Source organism: Podarcis raffonei, chromosome 18, assembly GCF_027172205.1.
Source record: "Podarcis raffonei isolate rPodRaf1 chromosome 18, rPodRaf1.pri, whole genome shotgun sequence".
In the NCBI taxonomy this organism is placed as follows: Eukaryota; Metazoa; Chordata; class Lepidosauria; order Squamata; family Lacertidae; genus Podarcis; species Podarcis raffonei.
In genome coordinates this window covers 10,875,618-10,902,838 of record NC_070619.1, presented here as the reverse complement: position 1 = coordinate 10,902,838, position 27,221 = coordinate 10,875,618, and the positions used below count along the sequence as shown (strand labels likewise).

Sequence of the window (27,221 nt, the reverse complement as noted above, 5' to 3'; positions counted from 1 at the left end):
TTCAGCTCTCACTTCCATACATCACTGCTGGGAAAACCATAGCTTGAACTATAAGGACCTTTGTTGGCAAGGTGATGTCTCTGCTTTTTAAGATGCTGTCTAGGTTTACCTTTATCTCTGCTGAAAGCAGAAGGTGGACTGGGAAGAAGGACAAGTTTTGGGGAGCTGGCAAGCATCTTTGGATACCACAGAGCAGAGGCAACGTGTGTGGCCGTGGGCGATTCGGTGGAGGCGCAGGCAACCTCCCTTCAAGCCAAAGGGAGTCCTCATGCCGTTGCCGCGGCAACCGTTTGAAGGATGTCTGTCTCCAGGCAACTTGGGCTGCCAGAGAAGTCATGTTTGCGCTCCGAATCGCCTTGGAGTCGACAGCTTCCTGGTCTTGCTAGCAGCAGGTGGAACCCCAGACGGAGTTGGACTTCAGACTTTTCTCACCCTCACTGCTGATAAAAGCAGCTGAGAGGAGGTTCAGAGGGCAGAAGGCTGGAGAGGAAGGCGAGGAAGAGGAAGACAGCCCTTCGGAGTGAAAAATGGACCACCTCAAAGCTGCTGAAGATATCATCTTGGGACGGCCAAGCAAACTGTAAGTGGCTGGGCTCTTTTGGGGAAGGGGACACTTGCAGTTGATATGATTCCACTCCCGTTGGAAATCAGGTGAGAAATATTGGAGGGGATGGAATAGGACGTCCCTATTTTCAGGGGAGAAACATTGGAGGGGATGGAATGGGATGTCCCTATTTTCACGGGAGAAACGTTGGAGGGGATGGAATAGGACGTCCCTATTTTCAGGGGAGAAACGTTGGAGGGGACGGAATAGGACGTCCCTATTTTCAGGGGAGAAACGTTGGAGGGGATGGAATAGGCCGTCCCTATTTTCAGGGGAGAAACGTTGGAGGGGATGGAATAGGACGTCCCTATTTTCAGGGGAGAAACGTTGGAGGGGATGGAATAGGACGTCCCTATTTTCAGGGGAGAAACGTTGGAGGGGACGGAATAGGACGTCCCTATTTTCAGGGGAGAAACGTTGGAGGGGATGGAATAGGACGTCCCTGTTTTCAGAGGAGAAACGTTGGAGGGGATGGAATAGGACGTCCCTATTTTCACTGGTGAAACGTTGGAGGGGATGGAATAGGACGTCCCTATTTTCAGGGGAGAAACGTTGGAGGGGATGGAATAGGACGTCCCAATTTTCACGGGAGAAACGTTGGAGGGGATGGAATAGGACGTCCCTATTTTCAGGGGAGAAACGTTGGAGGGGATGGAATAGGACGTCCCTATTTTCACAGGAGAAACGTTGGAGGGGATGGAATAGGACGTCCCTCTTTTCAGAGGAGAAACGTTGGAGGGGATGGAATAGGACGTCCCTATTTTCAGAGGAGAAACGTTGGAGGGGATGGAATAGGACGTCCCTATTTTCAGGGGAGAAACGTTGGAGGGGATGGAATAGGACGTCCCAATTTTCACGGGAGAAACGTTGGAGGGGATGGAATAGGACGTCCCTATTTTCAGGGGAGAAACGTTGGAGGGGATGGAATAGGACGTCCCTATTTTCACAGGAGAAACGTTGGAGGGGATGGAATAGGACGTCCCTCTTTTCAGAGGAGAAACGTTGGAGGGGATGGAATAGGACGTCCCTATTTTCAGAGGAGAAACGTTGGAGGGGATGGAATAGGATGACCCTATTTTCACGGGAGAAACGTTGGAGGGGATGGAATAGGACGTCCCTATTTTCAGGGGAGAAACGTTGGAGGGGATGGAATAGGATGTCCCTATTTTCAGAGGAGAAACGTTGGAGGGGATGGAATAGGACGTCCCTATTTTCAGGGGAGAAACGTTGGAGGGGATGGAATAGGATGACCGTATTTTCAGAGGAGAAACGTTGGAGGGGATGGAATAGGACGTCCCTATTTTCAGGGGAGAAACGTTGGAGGGGATGGAATAGGATGTCCCTATTTTCAGAGGAGAAACGTTGGAGGGGATGGAATAGGACGTCCCTATTTTCAGGGGAGAAACGTTGGAGGGGATGGAATAGGATGACCGTATTTTCAGAGGAGAAACGTTGGAGGGGATGGAATAGGACGTCCCTATTTTCAGGGGAGAAACGTTGGAGGGGATGGAATAGGATGTCCCTATTTTCAGAGGAGAAACGTTGGAGGGGATGGAATAGGACGTCCCTATTTTCAGGGGAGAAACGTTGGAGGGGATGGAATAGGATGACCCTATTTTCAGAGGAGAAACGTTGGAGGGGATGGAATAGGACGTCCCTATTTTCAGGGGAGAAACGTTGGAGGGGATGGAATAGGATGACCCTATTTTCAGAGGAGAAACGTTGGAGGGGATGGAAGAGGACGTCCCTATTTTCAGGGGAGAAACGTTGGAGGGTATGAAAGATGGGAGTTGGGAAAAGCTGGGACTGCCTCTATTTCAGGGGTGGCCAACTCCCAAGAGACTGCGATCTACTCGCGGAGTTAAAAACTGCCAGTGATCTACTCCCTTTTGGAAGGTTCAGGTCAAAGCTTTTGAGTTTTTTCAGGGAGGAGGTAAAATGTTGAGTTATTTTAGGGGAGCCGCAGTTGTTCAACTTCACTGCAGACATCCAGTGATGATCTGGTAGATCTACCAGATCACGATCTACCTGTTGGACATGCCTGCGGTCTATTTGTTAGATCAGGGGTGGGGGAGACCCCTTTCAGTCGCTTCGGCTCCCTTCCGACGGAGCAGCCGCGCGAGGTTTCTACCCGGCGCCGCTTAATCCGGAGTCGCTCCGCTTCTCTCGGGTGATTCAGAACCGCCGTCGGCTCATCCCCGGCTGCTGGACAGGAAGGTGAGAGGAGGAGGAGGAGGAGGAGTCCAAGGTGGCCCGCCGTCACCCTTCGCTTCGGGAGTCATCGCGGGGAGGTGGCGAGGAGGAGGCGGAGGAAAAGGTTCAAGGTCTTCCCTCGCGTCCGCGCGCCTCCCTTCTCCCCGCCCATGACCCGGGCATCGGATCTGAAGAGGCTCCGCGATGGTCAAGCTAGGAGTCGCCCCGGGACCTGATAGCCTCTCCTTGACCGACATCAGGTAGTAACCTCCTTTAGGGAGAGGAGAACCCAGGCGTCCGGGTTTAGGGACAAGCCCCTTCCTTCCTTCCTTCCTTCCTTCCTTCCTTCCTTCCTTCCTTCCTTCCTTCCTTCCTTTCTCTCTCCCCCCCTTTTTCTCTTTCTTTCTTTCTTTCTTTCTTTCTTTCTTTCTTTCTCTCGCTCTTTTTCTCTTCTTTCCTTCCTTCCTTCCTTCCTCTCTCTCCCCTCTTTCTTTCTTTCTTTCTTTCTTTCTTTCTTTCTTTCTTTCTCTTTCACTCTTTTTCTCTCCCTTCCTTTCTTCCTTTCTCTCTCTCTCTCTCTCTCCTTCTTTCTTTCTTTCTTTCTGTCTTTCTTTCTTTCTTTCGTTCTTTCGCTCTTTTTCTCTCTCTCCCTTCCTTCCTTCCTTTTCTCCTCTCTCCCTCTTTCTTTCTTTCACTCTTTTTCCCTTCCTTCCTTTCTCTCTCTCTCCCCCTCTCCCTCTTTCTTTCTTTCTTTCTTTCTTTCTTTCTTTCACTCTTTTTCCCTCCCTCCCTCTCTCCCTCCCTTCCTCTCTCCCTCCTCCGCCTTTCCTATTTCAAAACCCTCTAAAAATAAACCTGGTATCTTCTCTCGAGAAGAACCCAGGTGTCCTGGCGCTGTGCCAGAGACCTCCGGCTTCCAATCGATGCGAAGCCCCTCCCGCCATCCCAGAAGGGACCCAGGTGTCCTGGTCAGGCTCTCAGCACGGGGGGGGGGGTGTCCCAGCCCACCAGCGATTCCGCTCCCAACTCTTTCGGGACACTGGCGCCGGGTGCGCACGCTCTGCGCATGGTCTTGTTTGTGAGCCGCCCTGAGACCCCCAGGTATAGGTCGGTGTGCAAATTAAGAATAGGCTCCATCTCCCAGCAACCAGCAGGACCAATGGTTAGAGGCAGCAGCCAATTCGGAGCCCGGGAGGGACACCGCCTCGGCTGCTCCTTTTACTGACAAAAGCCTTTCTCTACTGCTAAAAGTAGAGTTTCCTAGTTCAGGGCAGTCTACCACTGAACAGGCAGGCACTTGGGGAAAGAAGAGACCCCCCCTCTGGGGTTAGAACCATAGGATTTTCGAATCGGAGTCATCTAGTCCAAACCCCCCCCCCAGCAATGTGAGTTCCTAGAAGTCTGTGGAGAAAGGCTATGGCAACCTAGACAGCATCTTAAAAAGCAGAGACATCACCTTGCCAACAAAGGTCCGTATAGTTCAAGCTCTGGTTTTCCCAGTAGTGATGTATGGAAGTGAGAGCTGGACCATAAAGAAGGCTGATGGCCGAAGAATGGATGCTTTTGAATTCTGGTGCTGGAGGAGACTCTTGAGAGTCCCATGGACTGCAAGAAGATCAAACTTCTCCATTCGGAAGGAAATCAGCCCTGAGTGCTCACTGGAAGGACAGATCCTGAAGCTGAGGCTCCAAGACTTTGGCCACCTCATGATAAGAGAAGACTCCCTGGAAAAGACCCTGAAGTTGGGAAAGATGGAGGGCGCAAGGAGAAGGGGATGACGGAGGATGAGATGGTGGGACAGTCTTCTTGAAGAGACCAGAATGAGTTTGACCAAACTGCGGGAGGCAGTGGAAGATAGGAGGGCCTGGCATGCTCTGGTCCAGGGGGTCATGAAGAGTCGGACACGACTAAGCGACTAAACAACAACAACAAAGAAGTCTGTGGATGTCCTCTGTCGGAGACAGGACGCTGGGACATAGATGGAGCTTGTCCCATGTGATATCAGGGCAGATTGGAGCAAGCACTATCTGCGAAGATCGCGGTTCAACCCTGACAAGACAGAAGTACGGTTTTGGGGGGACACGGGGCGGGCAGGCGTGGTCCTGAATGGGGTCACTGTGCCCCTGGAGGTCCAGGTGCGCAGCCTGGGGGTCATTTTGGATTGTCAGCAGTCCATGGAGGCGCAGGTCAGTTCTGTGTCCAGGGCAGCTCCATCTGGTATGCAGGATGAGACCCTCCCTGCCCACAGACTGTCTGGCCAGAGTGGTGCATGCTCTGGTTATCTCCTGCTTGGACTACTGCCATGCGCTCTCTGTGGGGCTCGCTTTGAAGGTGACCCGGAAACTACAACTAATCCAGAATGCAGCAGCCAGACTGGGGACTGGGAGTGGAGACCATATAACACTGGTCCTGAAAGACCTACATTGGCTCCCAGGACGTTTCCGAGCACAATTCAAAGTGTTGGTGCTGACCTTGAAAGCCCTAAATGGCCCAGTATCCCTGAAGGAGCGTCTCCACCTCCATCTTCCAGCCCGGACACCTGGGTCCATCACCCGAGGGCCTTCTGGCAGTTCCCTCCCTGCGAGAAGTGAGGTTACAGGGAACCAGGCAGAGGGCCCTCTCTGTGGAACGCCCTCCCATCAGATGTCAAGGAAATAAGCAACTATCTGGCTTTTGGAAGACATCTGAAGGCAGCCCTGTTTAGGGAAGCTTTTCATATTTGATGAATTCCAGTGGTACCTCGGGTTAAGAACTCAATTCATTCTGGAGGTCCATTCTTAACCTGAAACTGTTCTTAACCTGAAGGACCACTTTAGCTAATGGGGCCTCCCGCTGCTGCCGGAGCACGATTTCTGTTCTCATCCTGAAACAAAGCTCTTAACCTGAGGTACTATTTCTGGGTTAGCGGAGTCTGTAACCTGAAGCGTCTGTAACCCGAAGCATCTGTAACCCGAGGTACCACTGTATTGTATTTTAATATTTTGCTGGGCCGGGTATAAAGAATGAATTTATTATTATTATTATTATTATTATTAACAATAATAATAGGGAGACCCATCTTTTGTGGCCCGTGTGAAGGTGTGCATGTATCTTGGCTACTGTATTTTTTGCTCTATAAGACTCCCTTTTTCCCTTCTAAAAAGTAAGGGGAAACGTGTGTGCGTCTTATGGAGCGAATGCAGGCTGCGCAGCTATCCCAGAAGCCAGAACAGCAAGAGGCATTGCTGCTTTCGCTGCGCAGCGATCCCTCTTGCTGTTCTGGCTTCTGAGATTCAGAATATTTTTTTTATTGTTTTCCTCCACCAAAAATTAGGTGCGTCTTGTGGTCTGGTGCGTCTTATAGAGTGAAAAATACGGTATTTATGGGCGCACGTGGGATTTTGGATCTTGCGAAAGATTGGCGTCTCAGGTTAGGACTAGCGTCACGGAAGCATCAGTCTGGGAAGGGAACAACTCTGGAACCCCTCCAAGTATACGATACACAGTCTAACACGTGTCTGCCCAGAGGCCATCTGGTCCAATGGGCGCGTATAAAACCGCGGCCTAAGTTTCTAGTGCTCTTTACCTTTTGGAGATCATCCCTGCCGATCCGTGATCCCTGCAGCCCCCTGGCTAGAAATGCCAAAGGACAAGGATTGTGGCGAAAAAAATTATTAAATTTTCCAACATTTATAATATCCAATCTAAATTTGTCACATATTTTCCCTTTTTGACTTCCTTCAACCTCTCTGACAATCATCCATTATTCAAATTTTTAAAAAAGCATTTCCTAATTTTATATTGCATTTTGTAAACCTTCACCTCTTAGTTTTCATCAATACAATAGTCCTCTAACATTCACAGAGCTTCTTGAAATCCCACTAGCCTTATTTGCTCATCACATACACATTTCAGATAATCTGTAAATTTTCCCCAGTCTTCGATGAACTTTTGATCTCGTATATATCTGATCTTTCCTGTTAGTTTATCCATTTCTGCATAATCCATCAATTTCATTCTCCATTCTTCGAGTGTCGGCAATTGTTCCTGTTTCCATTTTTGGGCCAGTATGTTACTGCATATTGAAAAAGTTTACAATCCTTTCCCAAGTTTCTAGTCCTATTTAAGGATGGAGGCGATAAGAAGTGGGGAAGCGAGGGGGCTGGCATTGGCTCTGCTGGAAACTTGATTGGTGTGTACCAATCGGCCAGTGATTTATTTTCAAAAGGTGCCCATCCTGCCTTGGAGGTTTGCGGGTTGGGCTAGATGACCCTTCCGGGGAACAGGGTCCCTTTCTGAAATTCTGATTCTATAAAATGAGGCTGCAGGAGGAAGAATCCCTGAGCCCAGCCTGGAGCTTCTTAGACAGAAGGAACAATAAGCAAACGTTGGCTTTTGAAAAGGAAAACTGGGATTTGGCCGAGGGGTAAATTCGGGTGTTTTGTGGCAGCTCTGATTTTCCTCGCCGGTGACTTTTCCCCTGGCGGCCGGCTGGGAAATCCCAGGAATGCCAACAGCCAGCCGGACTGGTTATTTCCCTTTTCTGTGTATCCTGTTTTGCATAGCAATTCCAAAGCATGCACCACGGATTTCAGCTCCCAGCCCGGAAGTCTCCCTGGCGTAGATCATTATATTATGGATAGAATTTCAATTATCGTATTTTTTGCTCTATAAGACTCACTTTTCCCCTCCTAAAATGTAAGGGGAAACGTTATGGAGCGAATGCAGGCTGCGCAGCTATCCCAGAAGCCGGAACAGCGAGGGATTGCTGCTTTCGCTGCGCAGCGATGCCTCTTGCTGTTCTGGCTTCTGAGATTCAGAATATTTTTTTTCTTGTTTTTCTCCTCCAAAAACTAGGTGCGTCTGGTGCGTCTTATAGAGCTAAAAATACGGCATAAAGAAATAACCTCGAGTATTCTTCTCTCGCTTGGTGTGGACCTCCTGATCCACCCCCTAAAAATAAAATAAAATAAATCCCCTAAATGGAAATGATAACGTGAAATGCAGAGGAAATAAGCTGCGATATTGACGCGAAAGATTATGGGTCTTGGGTCTGCCTTCGGGCCGCAGAGCCAGAATTCCCGGACATCCCTCTCTCGCCACTCGATTGGCTGACATTTTCAGATAGGCCGCTCTTGCTCATGGAGGTTCTACCACAGGGGTCAGCAAACTACGACGCGGGAGCCGGATGCAGCTCCACCAGGCTCATCAATCCAGACTGCGGACCCTGCCGCCCACCCTCTCGTTCAGTCCCTGTGCTGAGCTCAACCCGGCGCGGCCATGGCTGGTGCGTGGGTGGGTGGGCAGCGGATCTGGGCCACGCCATGGGCATCGTCAGGGCCTTGCAGAGCCAGGCAGAGGCCCAGGCCAGGTAGATAATGTGCCCCCCCTTTTTTTTACCCTGGGGATAACTGAAGTCTTATAAATAAGCAAGTATATAAATAATTTCCACAAAAGTTATGCTGACAAATAATTTTATTTCAAGGCTTGAACCGTATCTGCATAGAAAGACAAAATGGAAAACATAGATATACAATAAAGGTAAAGGGACCCCTGACCATTAGGTCCAGTCGTGGCCGACTCTGGGGTTGCGGCGCTCATCTCGCTTTACTGGCCGAGGGAGCCGGCGTACAGCTTCCGGGCCAGCAAGACTAAGCCGCTTCTGGCAAACCAGAGCAGTGCACGGAAACGCTGTTTACCTTCCCGCCGGAGTGGTACCTATTGATCTACTTGCACTTTGATGTGCTTTCGAACTGCTAGGTTGGCAGGAGCAGGGGCTGAGCAACGGGAGTTCACCCCGTCATTGCGGGGATTCGAACCGCCGACCTTCTGATCATCAAGCCCTAGGCTCTGTTGTTTAACTCACCTAATAGTCAGGGGTCCCTTTACCTTTAATCGTCAGCCGCGGAGGCTTATCGGACTAAAAGCAAACCGGCGTCCAGCCGGATACTTCTGCGAAATACCAAAGCAACTTCTTCCATCTTCCTGCGTTGTTGTATAAACCGCTGCCCGCAGCAAGCAGTATTTAGTGCTAGACTGTTCCTGGATGAGGAGGGTCTACGGATCTTCCTCAGGAGTCCCCATGCCCTTTATGGAGGGCCAAAAGTTAAACCGGGATGCCACCCTCTCCCTCATCACCTGAGACGTTACATAAAGCGATTGCAATCTCGGGTTTTGTATCGGGGCGCGGCTGTCTTCATCGGCACGCGGCTAATTATAGGGAAGTGGAGGGAAATAATCTCATTAAATTCTGACTGATGACAGGCTAGAGAGGGATCGCATTGCACGGCAAAGCACAGGATTGAGGTGAGCCGAAAAGGGGACATTTATCCTCCTGTAATCGTAATAAAAATAAAATTCCTCGCCTCCATTTCGGAGACGCGTTGAAGGCATGCCGTTTTCAACTCATCCAAAATGGTTCAAGTCCAGCCGAGGGCTTCTTTCGCCACCTCCCGCCTTGCTTAAATCTCTGCCTCTCTTGTGCCCGTCTGTGAAATGGGCGCAGGAGCAATGCTGGGAAATTTATCCTCCTGCAATCTCAATAAAAATAAAATTCCCCGTCTCCGTTTCGGAGACACGTTGAAGGCATGTCGTTTGGAAGATATCCAGAATGATTCAAGTCCAGCTTGAGGGCCTCTTTCGCCACCTTCCCCCTTGCTTAAATCTCTGCCTCTCTTGTGCCCATCTGTGAAATGGGCGCAGGAGAAAGGACGGGTGGATCAGCAGCGAGGGTGACGGTGTCTGAGGAGGAAGTGTCGGCCCAAGGCTGGGGTTGGGGACTTGTGAAGCAACATAATTAATCAGGGAATTTCTCGCTCCTTCCCAGCTGCCTGTCGGAGATCTCTGGAAAACAAAGGAAAAGCAAGCGAAGGATGTCGGAGCAAAAAAAGTCCCAAAGTTTGGAGGAGACGGTCGGCGAGACAGCCAGGAATGGACACAACCCGCCCCTTTCGCGGTGAGTTTTGGCCAAAAGCGAGGCTCCGAACCGCTTGTGTGTTTGACCTTAAATGTACTTAAGGGCAGATGATGCCCAGCTCTACCTCTCCTTTAAATCAGAACCAGTGAAGGTCCGGTGTGAGTGTCTGAAGGCGGTTGGAGGAGGGATGGCGGCTAACAGATTGAGGTTGAATCCTGACGACTGTTTTTGGGGGACAGGGGGCAGGCTGGTGTGGAGGACTCCCTGGTCCTGAATGGGGTGACTGCGCCCCCGAATAACCAGGTGCGCAGCCTGGGGGTCATTTTGGACTCACAGCTGTCCATGGAGGTGCAGGTCAGTTCTGTGGCCAGGGCAGCTCCATCTGGTACGCAGGATGAGACCCTCCCTGCCCGCAGACTGTCTGGCCAGAGTGGTGCATGCTCTAGTTATCTCCCGCTTGGACTACAGCCATGCGCTCTACGTGGGGCTGCCTTTGAAGGTGACCCGGAAACTGCAATTAATCCAGAATGCGGCAGCCAGACTAGGGACTGGGAGCGGCCGCTGAGACCACATAACACCGGCCTTGAAAGACCTACATTGGCTCCCAGGACGTTTCCGAGCAGAATTCAGAGTGTTGGTGCCAACCTTGAAGGCCCTAAACGGCCCAGTAGACCTGAAGGAGCGTCTCCACCCCCATTGTTCTGCCCGGACGCTGAGGTCCACCTCCGAGGGTTTTCTGGCGGTTCCCTCACTGCGAGAAGCGAGGTTACAGGGAACCAGGCAGAGGGCCTTCTCGGTGGTGGCGCCCACCCTGTGGAACACCGTCCCTTCATCCCTTTGTCTACATAAATAATCATTTAAACATTTCCATTGTTTCCAGATTATATTTTTTGGTCTTTCCTTATAATTCTTTTTTAAAATGATTTTCATCCTATTTGCTAAGTCCCCAGTAAAAATTTTATAGTCTTTATTCAACAGAGAAATCGGTCTATAATTTTTAATCAACTTTGGGTCTGATGGATTTTGACAGGGGACTGATTTATAAGTCCGGGGACTGTCCCTGGGAAACGGGGATGTCTGGTAACCTTTTAGCAAGTTTAGCTGGTGTTAGATACCACCTGTACATCATTTTCATAACATTTTCTTCAATTGCACTGCATGCAATAAAATCAATGCCTTCCTTCCACAACCTTTCCCAGGATTCTAACTGAATATTAACTCCAAAATATTTAGCTCATTGTAGCATTACCCCTTTGACCTCCTCATGCTTAGTGTGCCAACAGAAATTTATACATTTTCGACAATCTTTCCCTCTTATTTAAGAGCATCTGTTTCTCTCGTTCCTTTTAGATCCAAGACCTACGATCCGTCTTACTCTAAGGAGGCCGAGAAAGAAAATTTGGCGTCTGCGCAGCACAGGAATTCGGACTCCAATGTAAGCTTGGCTGGCAGAGAGAGCCTTTTCTGACTGCTCTGATTTGTAATTATTAACTAATTCGTATAATCTTAGAGTTTGAAGGGCCCTCCAGTGGTCTTGCAATCCAACCCCCTTGCAGTGCAGGGATGAATAATAAACTTTCTATCCTGCTCTGCTTCCGTAGAGCGGCCGACACATGTACCATTTCAAGATTGAAAGTTTATAGCGATTGAGACGGGTGGGGAGCGTTCTGCAACTGGGGAGCCACCACCAAAAAGGCCATAAGTCCCTGCCATAGTTAGGGAAGAAGGGAGGGAAGAAAAAAGAGAAAATGAACGACAAAAAGACTTCTGGTTCTCTGTCTGTTAAATATAGTATTCACACATCAGCATCCATCTGTTCTATTTTCTATAATAATAGTAATAATAATAATAATAATAATAATAATAATAATAATAATAATAATTTATTTATTTAAACCCCACCCATCTGGCTGGGCTTCCCCAGCCACTCTGGGCAGCTTCCAAAAAAATATTAAAATACTGTAATACATCAAACATTAAAAGCTTCCCTAAACAGGGCTGCCTTCAGATGTCTTCTAAAAGTCTGGTAGTTGTTGTTCTCTTTGACATCTGATGGGAGGGCGTTCCACAGGGCAGGTGCCACCACCGAGAAGGCCCTCTGCCTGGTTCCCTGTAACTTGGCTTCTCACAGTGAGGGAACTTCCAGAAGGCCCTCGGAGCTGGACCTCAGTGTCCAGGCAGAAAGATAGGGGTGGCGACGCTCCTTCAGGTATACTGGATCGAGGCCGTTTAGGGCTTTCAAGGTCAGCACCAACACCTTGAATTGTGCTCGGTAACGTACTGGGAGCCAATGTAGGTCTTTCAAGACTGGTGTTATATGGTCTCCCAGTCCCCAGTCTGGCTGCCGCATTCTGGATTAGTTGCAGGTTCCGGGTCACCTTCAAAGGCAGCCCCACGTAGAGCGCATGGCAGTAGTCGAAGCAGGAGATAACCAAAGCATGCACCACTCTGGCCAGACAGTCTACGGACAGGGAGGGTCCCATCCTGCGTACCAGACGGAGCTGCCCTGGACGCAGAATTGACCTGCGCCTCCATGGACAGCTGTGAGTCCAAAATGACCCCCAGGCTGCACAACAGATTCTATAAGCCAGTATTTCCCCCCCCCCCCCAATCTTCAAACCCATCTGTTACGAGTTCGTTTTCTCTTTCACGCTAAAAGCCCGTCAGAAGTTTCCAGTCCTTAATAAGTACTGTAGAATCGTAGAATCCTAAATTGTAGGAATCTCAGCTGACCCGGATCAGGGCTAAACAGATCACCAGTCTCTCTCTCTCCCCTTTCCACAGCTGGTGAAACATGCTCTCAACTTCCGAAGGGTGTTCAGAGACTTCCCTGAGGAGGAAGAACTCTTGCAGAGTAAGTGCTTGAATTAATTAATTAATTAATTAATCTTTATTTGCATCAGCCATCGGCCATAGCAATAAAACAACAATACGATATACAAAGAATAGAAATAAAAAGTCAGTTATATAAAATACATTTGAGGGCTTTGAATCAATGGTCAAATAGTGGGTCTTATTCTGATTGCCCCAGTGAAAAACCTTGCCACCTTTGCCTTCACCTGCTCATCTTGATCTGCCAGGAGAAAGGACACTGGGGCAGTGGCTGGGCGACCCGGAATGGATGATAAAAGAGGGGTGATAATCTCATTCCTCAAGTCTTTATCAAGAGGGCAAGCCAGAAGGGCATGCGCCACCAATTCGGGACTGCCGTCTCCACAGGGACGTTTTTCGTGTGGGATCTCTTGGAATCGTCCCCAAGTCCAGCCGAGGGCAAGACATTCAATCTTGCGAGAATCAAAGCATGTCTATATTTTGGAATTGCTAGATTAGGCAGATGGGGTGCCAGAGAGTCGAAATGGGAAGGTGGAAAACAGTCATGCCATGGGCAAAATTTCCTTACTGTGGACAAGTTGTTCCAACGCTCGATATCATTTAAAGGTAAAGGGACCCCTGACCATTAGGTCCAGTCGTGGCCGACTCTGGGATTGTGGCGCTCATCTCGCTTTACTGGCCAAGGGAGCCGGCGTCCAGCTTCCGGGTCATGTGGCCAGCAGGACTAAGCCGCTTCTGGCAAACCAGAGCAGTGCACGGAAATGCCATTTACCTTCCCACCGGAGCAGTACCTATTTATCTACTTGCACTTTGAGGTGCTTTCGAACTGCTAGGTGGGCAGGAGCAGGGACCGAGCAACGGGAGCTCACCCCGTCATTGCGGGGATTCAAACTGCCAACCTTCTGATCGGCGAGTCCTGGGCTCTGTGGTTGAACCCACAGCGCCACCCGCGTCCCTTCAGTATCATTTAGGCACTGATAAAAATCTTGGAGGGTGTGCAGCCGCCATTATGCATCCATTTCGCTCCTCCGTGCTTCGTGCAAAACAAAGAGAAGATGGGAGGAGTTTGCATGCAATCCACTCCTCCCGCGAGGACCAACCCTGGTTGCTGTGTGATGGTTCGCCACACTGAGGACTAGAATCATGGCAGCTTCTTCGCCAACTCTTCCTTCCTGATCTTTTCTCCCACAGCTTTTTCGTGCGCCTGGCAACGGGAGGTTCCTTATCACGGCCGCCTGTATATATCCGAAAATCACGTCTGCTTCTACTGCAGCATGGTGCACCGGGAAGTTAAGGTAAGGGCTCTCGGGCCGAGGTTAAAGCAGGGGTCAGCAAACTTTTTCAGCAGGGGGCCAGTCCACTGTCCCTCAGACCTTGTGGGGGGCCGGACTATATTTTGGAAAAAAGAATGAACGAATTCCTATGCCCCACAAATAACCCAGATGCATTTAAAATAAAAGCACACATTCTACTCATGTAAAAACACGCTGATTCCTGGACCGTCTGCGGGCCGGATTGAGAAGGCAATTGGGCTGGATCCGGCCCCTGGGTTGAGGATCTGCAGAGGTTTATCCTTCCTTCCCTTTGTTGCCTAGACAAAAGCTAGCTGGGATAATGTTGCTGGACGCCATTAGCTCTTCTTATAGTTGTTGCAGGAATTTATGTATAGGTTGGGGGGGTTGCCCCTCCAGCAGATATCACGCACATGCAGCCCACTACCAAAACCAGCACAATCGCTTTTGTGACTTTTGTGATTTGTCCCCACAAAACACTTCATCGCAGTTTCTTCCTATCTATTCCAAGGGCCTTTGCTGCACGATACCAAATGTAAGAATTCACTGATCAATGTCTGTATGTACTGGCTCACTGGGAAAACTCCAGAAATTCCTATAGACAGGTGAGCTCAGCTCCTCAGCAGCCCCTCTGCCTGAGTGATAATTCCTGGCATCCTGATACCTGAGTGCCAGACAGGTAGCCATTCCAGAAATAACAAGCCCAGATGAAGACAAAAGGGTGTGATGACCTTGGCTGGGAAACAGGGAAATGTAAAGATCTCTTTTGTTGCACTTGATGGGTGTTTGATGGAGGGCAAGGAGAACCATGGGGCAGGGTCCAGGATGCTCAGATTGCGGCCACCAGACCTCCCCATTCATGATGTATTAGTGATGTAGTTTTGGGGGGCTGTAACAAGGGGATTAGTGGCTAATAAAAGTTTGGGTTCTCTTTTGTTCGGGGCTTCCATCTTGTTCCACCTGGTGGCAGGTGGGAGTCCTGTCGCGACTGTCTTCAATAAAGACCAAGCCGACTGGCTGCTGTTTTGCTCTGGTATTCCTGGCTGGTGTCCTTGTTTTTTGTCCAAGGGAGCCCTCAGAGTTCTCCGTTAACATAATCTTGTGGTCTCTCACTGTAGTATAAAGATGCCTTTTCCCCATGAACCATGTTGGGCCATATCCTGTGCTTCCCTGTCCCTCATCTCTCTCTCTCTCTCTCTCTCTCTCTCTCTCTCTCTCTCTCTCTCTCTCTCTCCTTCCTCCCTTTTCCTGGATCGACAGGTCGTCATCCCGGTTCCATCCATCAGCATCCTCAAAAAGGCCAACACAGCCTTGCTGGTACCCAACGCTGTCTGCATCCGGACGTCAGATGGAGAAAAGGTGAGAGCCGAGCACCGCCGGATTTACGTATAAGCTCAACAATCTCTAGCTTAGGACCCCACTCTCTTAAAGGCAAAGGGACCCCTGACCATTAGGTCCGGTAGTGGCTGACTCTGGGGTTGCGGTGCTCATCTCGCTTTATTGGTCGAGGGAGCCGGCGTACAGCTTCCGGGTCATGTGGCCAGCAGGACTAAGCCGCTTCTGGCGAACCAGAGCAGCGCACGGAAACGCCGTTTACCTTCCCACCAGAGTGGTACCTATTTATCTACTTGCACTTTGACGTGCTTTCAAACTGCTAGGTTGGCAGGAGCAGGGACCGAGCAACGGGAGCTCACCCCGTCGCGGGGATTCGAACCGCCGACCTTCTGATTGGCAAGCCCTAGGCTCTGTGGTTTAACCCATGCCCCCCACTCTCTTGGGGGCCCCCAAAAAATTTAAAGGGAAAAGAAAACTGGATGCACATTTCCAACATATAAGATAAAAAAACCAATAAAATAAAACCTACATGCAGCAAGTGTTTTGTGTTGTGTAGGCTCCTAGGATGTAAGTCATGGCCCCCGCCTGCTCCCTAAAATATCACTGGTTTGCTCCTTTCTATATATAGGGTGCCTACATTCTGCATGGACTGGTTGCACGGCAACATGGGCAAATGGCTTGAGATACCTATTAGGTCCATCAATGACCATATAGCATATATTCAACACACAAAAAGCGACATTTTGTTGTTGACAAAGGACAGCTGGACATATAAAGGGCCCCATGACCTTCAGGAGCTGAGGGCCTCATCAAAACTAAATCCAGCCCTGGCTGTGTCAATGGATGGGCAGGGCTGGGTTCGCAAAGTCATTGGGTTTTTCATAGTTTTGTCGAAAGCTGTTGAGCAAAATCTCAGAATCAATAATGAAAAAAAGAGTTTCCGAGCTATTTTTTAAAAAGGAAAACTACACTTTCACTGGCGCTGTGGGTTAAACCACAGAGCCTAGGACTTGCCAATCAGAAGGTCGGCGGTTCGAATCCCTGCAATGACGGGGTGAGCTCCCGTTACTCGGTCCCTGCTCCTGCCAACCTAGCAGTTCGAAAGCACATCAAAGTGCAAGTAGATCAATAGGTACCGCTCTGGCAGGAAGGTAAACGGCGTTTCCGTGCGCTGCTCTGGTTCGCCAGAAGCGGCTTAATCCTGCTGGCCACATGACCTGGAAGCTGTACAGCGGCTCCCTCGGCCAGTAAAGCAAGATGAGCGCCGCAACCCCAGAGTCGGCCACGACTGGACCTAACGGTCAGGGGTCCCTTTACCTTTACACTTTCGCTATGTCCAGATTTCCCCGGGCATCTCAGCGATCTCCACCCGTTTACGAGGGCTATGTCCGGGAAATTCTAGATGCATGGCAGCCCTTAGCTGAAGCAACAGGACCTGGGGAAATGCTTTTGAGTCTGCATTGAATGTGATTTAAATTACGGTTCTGTATTGAATTGATATATTCCCCTCCATTTGAGGCTCACAAAGGGGTTTGCAGAATTTGTATGTTGGCTCTGACGGAAACTCCGAACATTTCAGCCTCCTAAAAGAATCCCATTTTTTGAAAAAAACCCCAGCAAGGCTCTAGTCCTGTTTGCCCAGGCTTTTCCTCTAGCACACTTTCCGATCTATTATGGGGTGTTATTTCCGTGTGGAAGGCAAGGCTGCCTCCCCGTTGGAAAGGAACGCAAAATATGAGATTGAGGGGTCTATTTTGTTCCACGGGATGAAGAGTGTGATCTTATTTTATTTTATCCTATCCCTTCTTCCCACTCTGCAGTTCCTGTTTGGGTCTCTTCGCTCCCGGGAAACCGTTTACCAGGTCCTGCGCTCCGTCTGCAAACACCTCCAGGTAATATAATAATAATAATAATAATAATAATAATAACAATAATAATAATAATAATAATAATAATAATAATTAATTTAGAGTGGTACCTTGGTTCTCTGTCGGGAAACACACACACACACACACACACACACACACACACACCTACCTTGATGCGGTGCCAAGATTCAAAATCTCAGGAAGACACCATCTTCCTTTCATTTTTTAAAAGAACCTAAGTTTCTAGTCCTTGTGACCAACATTACCTCTACCCAGGAAAAAAAATGGAGGGAGCAAGAACTTTTGTTGGAGAAAAGATGGGGCGGAATTGTAATACCGTGGTAGCTTGGTTCTCAAACTTAATCCATTCCAAAACCAAAGCGTTCCAAAACCAAGACAGCGCTTTCCCAAAGAAAGTAATGCAAAACAGCATGTTTTTACATGAGTAGAATGTGTGCTTTTATTTAAAATGCATCTCTGGGTTCTTTGTGGGGCATAGGAATTGGTTCATTTCCCCCCTCAAAATATAGTGTGGCGCCCCACAAGGTCTGAGGGACAGTGGACCGGCCCCCTGCTGAAAAAGTTTGCTGACCCCTGCTGTAGATGGATTGGAATTGAATAATAATAATAATAATAATAATAATTTTTATTATTATTAAAGATATTCCACAGTCCTGAAATTAGGAAATCCGGTCCATCTTAGGTATAGCTATGTATCTCATGGGGGGTTGGGATAGATGACTTTTGGAGGGCCCTTCCACTTCTATGGTCCCAGTTCTTTGATGCCTCTTCTGCTTCCTCTAGGACGGCAGTCGCAACAACAGCCCAACCGCAGCGCACAACCTTTCGGACCAGTTGCTTAAGATTTCCCTGGTAAGGAGCTGGGTTTTCTGTCTTTTGTGTGCTCAGCCATCATTTTGGGATTAGGAATTATTAGGATCGAAAGGCTACAGGTGTAGGGCACCTGGTTATATAATAATATATGCTATATGGTGATTTATGGACCTCATAGGTATCTCAAGCCATTTGCCCATGTTGCCCTGCAACCAGTCCATGCAGAATGTAGGCACCCTATATATAGAAAGGAGCAAACCAGGGATATTTTAGGCACCCTATATATAGGGTGAAAGAGGAGAGCGCAAAATATGGTTTGAAGCTCAACATCAAAAAAACGAAGATCATGGCCACTGGGCCCATCACCTCCTGGCAAACAGAAGGGGAAGAAATGGAGGCAGTGAGAGATTTTACTTTCTTGGGCTCCATGATCACTGCAGATGGTGACAGCAGCCACGAAATTAAAAGACGCCTGCTTCTTGGGAGAAAAGCAATGACAAACCCAGACAGCGTCTTAAAAAGCAGAGACATCACCTTGCCAACAAAGTCCGTATAGTGAAAGTTCTGGTTTTCCCAGTAGTGATGTATGGAAGTGAGAGCTGGATCATAAAGAAGACTGATCGCCGAAGAATGGATGCTTTTGAATTCTGGTGCTGGAGGAGACTCTTGAGAGTCCCATGGACTGCAAGAAGATCAAACCTCTCCATTCGGAAGGAAATCAGCCCTGAGTGCTCACTGGAAATTGGGGACGCAGGTGGCGCTGTGGGTAAAAGCCTCAGCGCCTAGGGCTTGCCGATCAAAAGGTCGGCGGTTCGAATCCCCGCGGCGGGGTGCGCTCCTGTTGTTCCGTCCCAGCGCCTGCCAACCTAGCAGTTCGAAAGCACCTCTGGGTGCAAGTAGATAAATAGGGACCGCTTACTAGCGGGAAGGTAAACGGCGTTTCCGTGTGCGGCTCTGGCTCGCCAGATGCAGCTTGTCACGCTGGCCACGTGACCCGGAATTGTCTCCGGACAGCTCTGGCCCCCGGCCTCTTGAGTGAGATGGGCGCACAACCCTAGAGTCTGGCAAGACTGGCCCGTACGGGCAGGGGTACCTTTACCTTTACCTTGCTCACTGGAAGGACAGATCCTGAAGCTGAGGCTCCAAGACTTTGGCCACCTCAGCAGAAGAGAAGACTCCCTGGAAAAGACCCTGATGTTGGGAAAGATGGAGGGCGCAGATGGTGGGACAGTGTTCTCAAAGCTACCAGCATGAGTCTGACCAAACTGCGGGAGGCAGTGGAAGACAGGAGGGCCTGGCGTGCTCTGATCCAGGGGGTCACGAAGAGTCGGACACGACTAAATGACTAAACAACAACAAATATATAGAAAGGCACCCTATATATAGAAAGGAGCAAACCAGGGATATTTTAGGGAGCAGGCTAGCAGGCGGGGCCCATGACTTACATCTTAGGAGCCGACACAACACAAAACACTGTTGTTGGATGTAGGTTTTATTTCATTTATTTTTTAATCTTCTATTTTGAAAATGTACATCCCGGTTTTTTCCCTTTAAATTTTTTTTGGGCTCTAAGCTATAGATGGGGACCAGGTGGCGCTGTGGGTTAAACCACAGAGCCTAGGACTTGCCGATCAGAAGGTCAGCGGTTCGAATCCCCGCAATGACGGGGTGAGCTCCCGTTGCTCGGTCCCTGCTCCTGCCAACCTAGCAGTTCGAAAGCACGTCAAAGTGCAAGTAGATCAATAGGTACCGCTCTGGCAGGAAGGTAAACGGCATTTCCGTGCACTGCTCTGGTTCGCCAGAAGCGGCTAAGTCCTGCTGGCCACATGACCCGGAAGCTGAACTCCGGCTCCCTCGGCCAGTAAAGCGAGATGAGCGCCGCAACCCCAGAGTCGTCCACAACTGGACCTAATGGTCAGGGGTCCCTTTACCTTTACGCTATAGCTTGTTTAGCTTAGACGTAAATCGGGCACTGCCAAGATTGGGAGAAACTCCTGCCTGACAAAACCCTGGTCAGCAGCTGCTGCCGTTCAGAGCATGCAACGCTAAGCTAGGTGTCTGGATGCAACCAAATTCCCCCTCTATCATTCTCAACCTCTCTCCATTTTCGTTCCCCTCGCAGACCCCAAAGGAGCTGGACAGCAGCCGGACGCCCCCCCTGGACGAAACCCTCCCGGAAGAGCCTGGTGAGAACTGGGTCGTTTCTGTTTATTTGATACAAAGTTCAGCGTCTAACCTTTGGAACTCCCTGCCTAGTGATATTAAGCAGGTGCCTTCACAGTAGTTTTTTTGCCGCCTGCTGAAAGCATTACTGTTTAGACAAACCTGCCCCATTGCTTAGAAAGTAATTTTAATCCATTTTAGTATTCCCCCCCTCCAAATAATTTTTATTGGTTTTCCGAATTTTTAACAAATCCATCTCAAATTGCATCACATTTAATCCCATTAAGTTGACACTCTTTGTCATCAGTAAGGTCCCTTCTTCACCCTATTTCTGTCCTTTGTAATCCATTATGAATTTCCAATTCACGTTCCATTTTAATCTTAAATCCAGGGTGGTCATTTATGGACCTAATAGGCATCTAAAGCCATTTGCACATCACAAAATATGTATTTTATCAAAGTCATTGGAATACAATTAAGAAGAAGTATATTAATAGTGAAATACAATTAAGAAGAAGCATATTAATAGGGAAATAATTATTAAGCTCCAACTTAAAATGATTTTTTTATCCATAACAAACTTAATAATGCAAACACATTGAAATTTGGCAATGACAAAAGTTCCTTTAGAAACAGTTTCCAAAGGCTCATCATCTAGTCTCCAGAACTATAACATGAAATAATAAGAGGTGCAAGTATATGATGCAAACTACTAATAATTAGAAATAGCTTTATTAATGAGAAATTGAGTGTTATAAACAGATGCAATTGTAATAATAATAATAATAATAATAATAATAATAATAATAATAATAATAATAAATTTATACTCCGCCCTCCCCGGCCAGAGCTGGGCTCAGGGTGGCTGACACCAGTAAAATTACAATAAAAACATAATGGGGGACAAAAAACCACAATTTAAAATACAGGTTAAAATACAATTTAAAATACAGCCTCATTTTAAAAGTGGATCAAAACCATAGTTAATATAAACCCATGACTTACCGCACATCCTAGGAGCCTACACAACACAAAACACTGTTGCTGGATGTAGGTTTTATTTTATTTGTGTTTCTTTATCTTATATTTTGGAAATGTACATGCCTTTAAATTTTTTGGGGGGCCCTAAGCTATAGCCTGTTTAAAGGTAAAGGTAAAGGGACCCCTGACCATTAGGTCCAGTCGTGGGCGACTCTGGGGTTGCGGCGCTCATCTCACTTTACTGGCCGAGGGAGCCGGCGTTAAGCTTCCGGGTCATGTGGCCAGCAGGACTAAGCCGCTTCTGGCGAACCAGAGCAGCGCACGGAAACACCATTTACCTTCCCGCCAGAGCGGTACCTATTTATCTACTTGCACTTTGACGTGCTTTCGAACTGGTAGTTTGGCAGGAGCAGGGACCGAGCAACGGGAGCTCACCCCGTTGCGGGGATTCGAACCGCCGACCTTCTGATCGGCAAGTCCTAGGCTCTGTGGTTTAACCCACAGCGCCACCCGCAATCCCATAGCCTGTTTAGCTTATACGTAAATCCGGCACTGGGCCAATACCTCGCTTTTAGGCTGACTGCCCTCTCAGGGTTGTTGAGAGGGTGAAATGCAACTTTAATTTTATTTTATTTTTAATAAAAAGCCTTAACCATCTTCTTTCGCAGACAGGGCAGATAGGACCCGGAGCCCCCTGACAGCAGCTATCGAACCACACCGGACGGCAGCAAACAGAGGTGTGTGTGGCTTTCCTTGCCGTTTTGCAAACCGCCCTCTCCAAATTCCCCCGAAACCTCTTTTTCGCCATCCAAACTGGGCACTGCAATCCAGTGGCTGGAGTGAGAGACTCTCAGCCATCAAGAGACCAATTGAATTGTATTCAATTGTGGGATATCAGAGTTTTTTGGGCTGGGTGTTCATCAGTATGCAGATGACACCCAGCTCTACCTCTCCTTTAAATCAGAACCAGTGAAGGTGGTGAAGGTCCTGTGTGAGTGTCTGGAGGCGGTTGGAGGATGGATGGCGGCTAACAGATTGAGGTTGAATCCTAAGACAGAAGTACTGTTTTGGGGGGACAGGGGGTGGGCGGGTGTGGGGGACTCCCTGGTCCTGAATGGGGCAACTGTGCTCCCAAAGGACCAGGTGCGCAGCCTGGGAGTCATTCTGGACTCACAGCTGTCTATGGAGGCACAGGTCAGTTCTGTGTCCAGGGCAGCTCCATCTGGAACGCAGGATGAGACCCTCCCTGCCCGCAGACTGTCTGGCCAGAGTGGTGCAGCAATAAGTTATATGTAATTGACTTAAGGAGTAGATGGGAGGTCAGGTCTATAGTCGAAAGACCTCTTTCCTTTTTGTTAAAACGCTTTGTGTTTTGTTTTGTTTTTACTGAGTTTATTATTATTTTTACTTTTTTCCCCAGTTTGGATGTATGGCTTTTTTTGTTGTGCATTAATAATAATAAATAAATAAATTCATATGTCTTTTCCCAGGCCTTTTTAATAATTAAATAATAATAATATTACCGCCTCTTTTTCTTTCCAGGAGGGGTACGGTCCACAAAGTCCTGGCGGAGCTGGAAGGCTCACCTCAGCCCCCTCAACACTGTCATCCTCATCTATCTCTGCTTGTGAGTGAGCCAGTTTTCTGCTGTGATTCCTGCACTGAAAGCAGGTTGGGATGGATGACCTTTGGGTTCCCTTCCAGCTCTGCAATTCTACGATTCCATGAAGCCACGCAGCTTGTTGAATCCACCTCTTGGCCCTTTCCTACTAAACTTTTGGCTGCTACTAGAAGACTTATTGGTGGGACATGGGTGGCGCTGTGGGTTAAACCACAGAGCCTAGGACTTGCCGATCAGAAGGTCGGCGGTTCGAATCCTGGCGATGGGGTGAGCTCCCGTTGTTCAGTCCCTGCTCCTGCCAACCTAGCAGTTTGAAAGTGCAAGTAGATCAATAGGTACCGCTCCGGAGGGAAGGTAAACGGCGTTTCCGTGCGCTGCTCTGGTTCGCCAGAAGCGGCTTAGTCCTGCTGGCCACATGACCCGGAAGCTGTACGCCGGCTCCCTCGGCCAATAAAGCGAGATGAGCGCCACAACCCCAGAGTCGGCCACGACTGGACCTAATGGTCAGGGGTCCCTTTACCTTTCCCTTTAGTCTAGTTGTGGTCTAAATCACTGAGCCTCCTGTGCTTGCCGATCAGAAGGTCGGTGGTTCAAATCCCCGCAATGACAGGGTGAGCTCCCGTTGCTCGGTCCCTGCTCCTGCCCACCTAACAGTTCGAAAGCACGTCAAAGTGCAAGTAGATAAATAGATACCGCTCCGGTGGGAAGGTAACGGCGTTTCCGTGCGCTGCTCTGGTTCGCCAGAAGCGGCTCAGTCCTGCTGGCCACATGACCCGGAAGCTGTACGCCGGCTCCCTCGGCCAATAAAGTGAGATGAGCGCTACAACCCAGAGTCGGCCACGACTGGACCTAATGGTCAGGGGTCCCTTTACCTTTACCTTGAAGAAAAATTAAGACGATTGTCCCATTGGCTGTTTGCCAATTGGCTGATTGCCAATCGCTGTTAGCCACAATGGCTTCATTTTTTCCCCTTCCACTGAGGAACCAATGTAATTGAGAGTCTCAGTCTCAGTCAGTTTTATTGCACATAGCCAAAGGCTGCCGCAATGTACACAGAATTATTTGACAATTAAAAGAAAATATACTGAATTGATTAAAAAAAGACTTAAAACATTTACAGTGGTGCCCCGCAAGACGAACGCCTCGCAAGACGGAAAACCCGCTAGACGAAAGGGTTTTCCGTTTTGGAGGCGCTTCGCAAAACAAATTTCCCTATGGGCTTCCTTCGCAAGACGAAAGCCCATAGGGAAATCTCCGGGACAGCGGGGAAGCGCAGCGCGTCTTCCCCACTGTCCTCGGACCTCCTCCGAAGGCTGGCGGTGGGTCGGAGAGACCTCCTCCTGCCGCCAGACTTTGGAAGGCTGCTCCGAAGGCTGGCGGTGGGGCGGAGAGACCTTCTCCCCGTGCCAGCCTTCGGATGGCTGTCCTGAAGACTTGCGGTGGGAGGAGGGTTTTCCTTCCCACCGCCAACATTCAGAATGCTGTTCTGAATGTTGGCGGTGGGGAGGAAAAACCCTCCTCCCACCGCAAGCCCCGGGAACAGAGGAGAAGCGCTGCGCGCCTTCCCCTCTGTTCCCGTACCTGTCCTGAAGGCTTGCGGTGGGGAGAAAAGCCCTTCTCCGCACCGCCAGCCTGGCAAGCGGTCTCCATAGGAACGCATTAATTGATTTTCAATGCATTCCTATGGGAAACCGTGCTTCGCAAGACGAAAAACTCGCAAGAAGAAAAAACTTGCGGAACGAATTAATTTCGTCTTGCGAGGCACCACTGTATATTATTAAAACATTACGTACTCTAAACAAAGCTATAAAAATACCCCAGTGTACAAATAAAAACATTAAACAATAAAATTCATAAGCTAAAATCATCACATGGTCACTAATGTTAAAAACAATATCAATTAATACAGTGTGCAATTTATACTCAGAGTGTGGTGACAAAGATAGAGCGTAGCCTGAGGTAATCGAGAGTCTGGAAACCTTAGCCTGATGAGGAACGGTCGAAGGACCTGGGTATGTTTAGCCTGCGAGAGAGAGAGAGACTGGAGACGCTCTTATAAAATCTTAATATTCTGATATCTTGGTTTCAGGGTGGTGGTCCTGCTCCTTTCCTCGGGGTACATCGGCCTGCGCATCGTGCAACTGGAAGAACAGTTGATCTCCATGGGAGCGTGGCCCGAAATAGACTTGCAGCAGCACCAGTGAGTTTTGGGGGCTTTTCGTTCCTCTGTTTTACCTTCGTTTTATGGCTGACGGCGTAAAACATGGGTAGGCAAACTGAGGCCCGGGGGCCGGATCCGGCCCAATCGCCTTCTCAATCCGGCCGGCGGACGGTCCGGGAATCAGCGTGTTTTTACACGAGTAGAATGTGTCCTTTTATTTAAAATGCATCTCTGGGTTCTTTGTGGGGCATAGGAATTAGTTCATTTTCCCCAAAAATATAGTCCGGCCTCCGACAAGGTCGGAGGGACGGTGGACCGGCCCCCCTCCTGAAAAGGTTTGCTGACCCCTGGCCGTAAAAGGACAGTCCTGGTTAATTCTCTAAAGCAGAAACACACAAAGGCAGAATTCAGAATAGCCCCCTACCCTATAAAAAGCAGAATACAGAATACAGTAGCCCCCTACCCTATTAGAAGCAGAATTCAGAATACAGTAGCCCCCTACCCTATTAGAAGCAGAATTCAGAATACAGTAGCCCCCTACCCTATTAGAGGCAGAATTCAGAATACAGTAGCCCCCCACCCTATTAGAGGCAGAATTCAGAATACAGTAGCCCCCCACCCTATTAGAGGCAGAATTCAGAATACAGTAGCCCCCTACCCTATTAGAGGCAGAATTCAGAATACAGTAGCCCCCTACCCTATTAGAGGCAGAATTCAGAATACAGTAGCCCCCCACCCTATTAGAGGCAGAATTCAGAATACAGTAGCCCCCCACCCTATTAGAGGCAGAATTCAGAATACAGTAGCCCCCCACCCTATTAGAGGCAGAATTCAGAATAGCCCCCCACCCTATTAGAAGCAGAATTCAGAATACAGTAGCCCCCCACCCTATTAGAGGCAGAATTCAGAATACAGTAGCCCCCTACCCTATTAGAAGCAGAATTCAGAATACAGTAGCCCCCTACCCTATTAGAAGCAGAATTCAGAATAGCCCCCCACCCTATTAGAAGCAGAATTCAGAATACAGTAGCCCCCCACCCTATTAGAGGCAGAATTCAGAATACAGTAGCCCCCCACCCTATTAGAGGCAGAATTCAGAATACAGTAGCCCCCCACCCTATTAGAGGCAGAATTCAGAATACAGTAGCCCCCCACCCTATTAGAGGCAGAATTCAGAATACAGTAGCCCCCCACCCTATTAGAGGCAGAATTCAGAATACAGTAGCCCCCTACCCTATTAGAGGCAGAATTCAGAATACAGTAGCCCCCTACCCTATTAGAGGCAGAATTCAGAATCGCCCCCGTACCCTCTAGAAAAAGCAGGATTCAGAACAGTGGCTTGCGCACTCTGCTAAGGAAGATGATAACACAATTCCAAACCGTATTAATGGCACATTTATTCAAAGCCTGGTTAAAAATATTATTCCGCAGTGGTCCGTCGGCTGCTTCCAGTAGGCTGCATAAACAGGAAAAAGCTTTCTCCGTTTTCTCAGCTTTCTAACTTTTAAATATTTTCTTCCTGGGCAGGTATAAGACAACTTGAGCATCTCGCAAGATGTCCAGGCCATCTGCTTCTGGTCAGGAAAAAGAAAAATAGGGTTGTCAAAAGTCCAGGTTTTTTCCGGACATGTCCAGGATTCCAGCAACAAAATTTAGCATCCAGGGGGAATCATGCTTCATTTTTTGAAAAATCAGCAAAATGCCTGGGGTTTTGCAAACAGAACCGGGAAGCTCAACAACCCCCCAAAAAACACATTTTTTTGTGTCCGGATTTTTACTTCTCGAATTGCGGCAGCCCTAAAGAGACTTTTGCTTCGGCACTGTGGGTACCCGAAAAACAGCTCGAATTGCAAAAACAGAGGACAGTTCTTGTTTCAGCAGTGAAGAAAGAACAATTATTTTAGCAAGCAGCTTGAATCCTAAATGGTATAAGTTATACTGGCTTTAAGGCGTTTTTATTTTATTTTTTAGCACCCCTAATTATATCTTGGGGATCTCTGTGCAGGAAATCTACAAGGTGCCTTTCGAAACCAAACTCTGACTAGATCTAAACACACAGGCGGGAAAACACGCTATAAGCAAGTCAGAAATTAAATCGTTATGACAAAAGATGCGGAAAAACCGCTTTGGAAAATCGCATCAAAAAAATTCTTTGCTCTCCATCGCCCTCTGGTGTCGCATGTTTATAACGCGTTCAAAATGCTGTTTCTTTGACTCATGCAGCGGAGTCCTTTTTACCATATTTCCTGGTGTTTTTCAAAAATCCTCTCTGAAAAAAGGTGGGAAAAGAAACTTTTTTTAAAAAAAAGCAAGAGATTTTGTCCTCTTTTTGGTTTTTTGCTCTGGCTCCCTTTTTTATATAAAAAAAATTCAAATATTAATCATGCAATGAAAAGTTCCTACATCCCGCACACAAAAGAACGGCCTCACTAGAGCGGTTCA

The 27,221-nt window shown here is 48.5% G+C and overlaps 1 protein-coding gene across 2 annotated transcripts; it reads left to right on the top strand.

Annotated features, from left to right (window-relative positions):
- On the top strand, positions 1-26,456 carry LOC128405750 (GRAM domain-containing protein 2A-like). Of its 2 annotated transcripts, none has more exons than XM_053372665.1 (13): positions 1-580; positions 9,603-9,731; positions 11,043-11,127; positions 12,477-12,546; positions 13,716-13,819; positions 15,077-15,175; positions 16,972-17,043; positions 17,824-17,892; positions 19,976-20,039; positions 21,666-21,734; positions 22,540-22,624; positions 24,708-24,818; positions 26,307-26,456. In XM_053372665.1, the coding sequence occupies exons 1-13, from the start codon at positions 528-530 to the stop codon at positions 26,320-26,322; spliced, it is 1,026 nt and encodes a 341-aa protein (XP_053228640.1). In that variant the 5' UTR covers positions 1-527; the 3' UTR covers positions 26,323-26,456. The 2 variants fall into 2 exon arrangements, with proteins under 2 accessions (XP_053228640.1, XP_053228639.1); XM_053372664.1 differs by lacking the exon at positions 1-580 and adding an exon at positions 2,889-3,057.
- The last annotated feature ends 765 nt before the right edge of the window (positions 26,457-27,221 follow it).